The sequence below is a fragment of the Saccostrea cucullata genome, unplaced genomic scaffold (genome assembly GCF_032062105.1).
Source record: "Saccostrea cucullata isolate Sc308-1 unplaced genomic scaffold, CSIRO_AGI_Scuc_v1 ctg21414, whole genome shotgun sequence".
In the NCBI taxonomy this organism is placed as follows: Eukaryota; Metazoa; Mollusca; class Bivalvia; order Ostreida; family Ostreidae; genus Saccostrea; species Saccostrea cuccullata.
The window spans coordinates 1-4,865 of NW_026933580.1; the positions used below are offsets into that span (position 1 = coordinate 1).

Genomic DNA, 4,865 nt, shown 5'->3' on the forward strand with positions numbered 1-4,865 from the left:
TGATCATCGTCATGAAATTGAAAAGTGTGACAATTATTCCTTATATTTACATGCTTTTGATTCCGCCAATCCACGTGCTACAAGCCCTGCGTCTGTCTAGGTATTTGTCCCGCCTTGCACGTGATTTTTTTAACCGATTGATGAACAAGAACATTGATGGAGAAATAAAGTACATTGATAGCTATTTGTAATTTTATCTCGGACAAGGACATTAGAAATGTAAATATTAGAAAATAAACTCAAATAAGTAAATTGAACGAATTGTGGTTACTTGATTTCTGTGTCTTAGTGGACGGTGTCCTTATTTATGGCATATTGCATCAAATATGAATGCCATTCACCTAAGTTATATTTTTTGAACATTAAGTCAAATATTGTGGTCAGGGGGTCAAAAATCATAGCATGCTCGGAAACATATTGTTCTAGGTAATGCACGTGTCAAAAATGAAGGTCACATCTCTAAGTATGAATTTGTGAAATACATGTAACAGTCCTGTAAAAAAGGAATATTTGTGTCACGAGGGGATTTTTAAAAAAACATTTGTTTTGATCCGTTGATTTCTATAGTGAAAACACATTATACCAAAATTTTAGAGTTATCTCTCTTTGTTTTCCCAAATAAGTAATGTTTTATGAAATTCCATATCATTATCTAAAAAAATTAAAAATATTAAAAATTTATCGAATGTGTTAACTTTTGAAAATTGAATTGGAGGTAGGCGGGAGAACAATACTATCGTTCGCAGATCTTACACTAATATAAAGGTCTCTCTATGTATGTGTGTGTACATGTATGTTTTGTGTCGTGTGGTTGACAGGGGTTCGAGGAAATTTTAGACAAATTAATCGAACATTAAAATCAATGCGAGGAGATTTTTAGTAGACATTTCATCATTTATCATATCAGGTATCGCTGAAAGATTACTAGTATGCAATAAAACAAATAGTGTTAAGTCGTAAGTGTCACTATCGATATCACAAACTCTTTTAAATCCATATATTATCATGGAATTGTTAATTAAAATTATATACCCTGCAAATGTAATCGTTTTTAATTAAAATAAAAAAAAAAACCCACTTCAATACTATTTGATTGAAAAACGAACAAAAAATTAATAGAGAGTAAATGTATTCTGACTATCCTAAGTCTGATGTTGTGAATCCATAATTATTTATTTGATAAAATGCTGATATTTCATTCAAAAATAGGAAAGGCACAAACAAGAGAGTTGACACATCCGAACGGAGTTGGGTTTGAGGTTGTAGATGAGCTTGTAGCTCCACTATATGGAAAGAACCACCATGTTTTTGTTGACAACTTTTTTGGAAGTCCAACACTTTGCGACCATCTGCACCAAAATCAGACATACCTAACCTCAACTGTGAGAGACGCAAGGTGCAAAATTGAATAAATATTCAAAAATAAAACAAAAATATGAATCAGAACCACCCCCTCCCCTAAGAATGAAAATTTAAGTCTATAGATGTACAGGAATTTTTTAAAATAAAATAATCGCAACTACATGTAGTCTAATAAATGCCCCAAATAATAATCTTTGAAAAATAAAAAAAAAATAGTTAGTTGACTTGTATTTGTTAATTATATAAATAGATTAATTAATCAACTTATAATTAGTTTTACGGTTGTTGTTATTCAAAATAATATAACCATGCTTAAAATTTGTGTAAAGAAAAGGTATGCCCAGATCCTTTCGCCAAACAAAGGTTCAGAAGGGAGATATGGTGGCAAAACAGTCTGGTCCTGTGATGGCAATGAAATACGGAGACAGAAAAAACATCACCTTGATATCTACTTACGGAACCCCAATGTAAATAAATTAATATCCTGAATATATTTCTTATAAAAATTTGCTTTTGTTCCTTTTGAATTTAAATCAATAATTTGGTAAATTTTATTTAGTGTTTGGTTGTTTCCCACCCTATGCCCCCCTTTTAAAAATATATTGTTAAATAATTATAGTTTGGAGGAAAATCAAAATAGCAGAGGTGTTGCCAAGCGGCTGCCCAATGTTGTCAATCTGTACAACAAGTACATGGGAGGAGTCGATCTAGCAGATGCTAAGGTTCAGACCTATGACCCAGACATCCGGTCTTTAAAAATGTGGAAAAAAATTCTCACAAACATTCTCCTGCGCATCGTTGGTGAGTTCAAATTCATAAAGACATCAGTTACACATACAGATGATGTGATTACATGCAGGATTTTATAAAGCCTTGTCCCTAACATGTGCAATGCAAAATATAGATAAAACAATTTTAACTTAGACATGTTCTTATCCACTGGCAGGAACTTTTTCTGGACAACCCCCTTCCCCAGTTCAAACCAGCTAAAACAAAACATGGACTCGGGAAAAAAAAATATTTGACAACCCACTGCTCCTTGCAAAAATCTTGCTCAAACCTCCAAAACTTAATGCCTTTAATATGTATAATATTTTGCGGTGAAGTGATGAGAGTTGAATTTTCATTATAAACATAACTTTCCATACTACGAGGGTTGTCCCATAAAATCGTGGACAAAACGTTTTTCTCGAAAAGTAATGGGCGCACTAAGCTGAAAATTTCAGTAAATATTTATTTATCATATTTGACTGCATGATAATTTTTTTGATAAAATATAGGCAAAAATAAAGATTTTATTATGCTTGAATGTGCACGGGGTATTGTCCTACGGCGCACGGACAGAAAACCAAGGTTTTATTAAAGAATACACAAGTTTGAATTCAAAATAAAAGTTTTAAATACATAAGATTTGGATTAAAATTATCCTAATTCATTTGCACAATCAATTTTGTAGTCTTTGTAAAAATTTTAAGGTATTTGGCTAATTTTTGGCAGTTTCTCGAGCATTCGAAATGGGAAAGTGGTAAACACAACACACGAAAAATGGAGACGTTTTATGACGTTACGGAGCACTGGAGAGCAGTTCCGTTTTAATTCGATGTTGTAATGACACCTTTAGAGACTTGAAATGACCATAGAAGAAAAAAGATTATAAAAATATCACCATATCTTAAGTATACAAATGAAATAGGAGTTTTCTTAGCGAAGTCTTATTTGATGGAGTCCCTTGGGAGTACAAAACATACGGACAAACTCCTTATGTTATAGCAAAAGACGCTGTCACAGTAGACCGCCGATATGAGATTTCCTATTAGTTGAATGATGGTGAGAATATTGTCCGTAACTTACTGATAAATCTTCAGAAGATCGCATGAGGGTGCCAATTTGTTCTTCGACTGTTTATGGAGACTAAAGAATGTGTATCAATGAAACTCCTAAATTTAAGCCCGACTCATCCAACTTCATTTTCAGCAAAGATAAAACGTGACGCTATTTTAGACACTTTGACGTTATAATCCATGCGCCGTAAGGTGATACAACACATGGCATAAGATCACATAATTTGTTTATTTATGCATATATTTATCTGAAATTTGCTGTGCATATTACTAAAATATGTACTAAATAATAGTGAAAATTTCAGAACGCAGAGATGTTTATTTTTTACACTAGACAACTTGTCCACGATTTTACGGGACAACCCTCGTATTTTACGAGGGGTAAATGTGTTTCCTGGGAGGAATTTATAATGCATTCTTCAACCGCATCACATTACACATCAACTATATACTCTAATGAAAAAAATTAATAAATTGTAAACAAACATTTTGTTTTTGATTTTGAGCATATTTAACTGACGACAATTATAACACTTTTATTAAACTTTATGCAGTGAATAGTTACATAATCTACCAACAAAATAGAGGTTTAAGAAGGAAAATGTCAAGGCTGGAGTTTACTATGAAACTGTGCCAGGAACTTGTTGGGGAATACAGAGCCGGGGGTCAAAGATCAGGACCAGCCCAGTGCATAGAGCGCTTGACAGCCCGACACTTTGTCGATTACGCCCCTGGTATTTCACTTCTTATAAGTTCTGAGTGTATAACTGATAATTCTCATCCTTAAGATATCATTCAAATATGACTTAATTTTTCATGTTTTTATCCATCTTTACAGACGGTAAAAGAGGGAGATGCAAGGTTTGCACAAAGAAAACAAGATTCATGTGCGCTGACTGTGACGCAGCCCTCTGCGTAGGCCAATGCTTCCGGGTATTTCATACCCAGAGGTATTTCCGGGAGCAATAGCTGCTCCATGCAAACGGACGTGTACATCATCGTGTGTCTTTGTGAACATGAACATTAGATCTACATGATGACTGTAATGATGTGACAGATTCAACAGCACACACCTTCCGTCTTTCTTTCTGGCTTTGAAGACTTATATGAAATTTCCGTATTTCTGCTTGAAATTTAAAAAAATATATATACCAATTATATAAATTATACAGATATAAAAATACAGTTAAAGCGGGAACTTATTAGTTTTTTATCGATTGTATTGATTTTTAAAATATGCCCGAAATAAATAATTACTTAGGAAGTACACTGCTGCAACGGGGATTTCATTGAAAGTTTTAAGATGTAAGTTTACGTTATTAGTATTTAACACGTGCACTGTTTATCATATAAAACTTAAAATTACTAGGGTTACAGTCCACTTTACCTTGACCTTCGACCTACTTTTCAAAATATATTGCAGAGGGTTGAATTTAATTTATCTCTTTTGAATTTAGAGCGGCGTTGATTTGATAAATCGCTTTTTTATAGAGGCCCTACAAGTTTCTAAGCTCATTATAATGTATACTTTGACACTGTATGAAAGACAGCAGGCACAAAAACGGAAACTTAAGTAATATGAAAATACATCGGAATTCCAAAATGAATGGTGTAGAATTACAATTGTGGTAAAGACAGACTGAAGTCCCGTCTATGCTGAAG

At 33.3% G+C, this 4,865-nt stretch overlaps 1 protein-coding gene across 1 annotated transcript; it reads left to right on the forward strand.

The window, feature by feature from the left end:
- Window positions 1-396: 396 nt before the first annotated feature.
- On the forward strand, window positions 397-4,646 carry LOC134238691 (piggyBac transposable element-derived protein 4-like). Its single transcript, XM_062720810.1, has 5 exons — window positions 397-1,396; window positions 1,692-1,829; window positions 1,982-2,163; window positions 3,758-3,937; window positions 4,042-4,646. Exons 1-5 carry the CDS (start codon window positions 1,185-1,187, stop codon window positions 4,170-4,172), a joined length of 843 nt encoding a protein of 280 aa, XP_062576794.1. The 5' UTR covers window positions 397-1,184; the 3' UTR covers window positions 4,173-4,646.
- The last annotated feature ends 219 nt before the right edge of the window (window positions 4,647-4,865 follow it).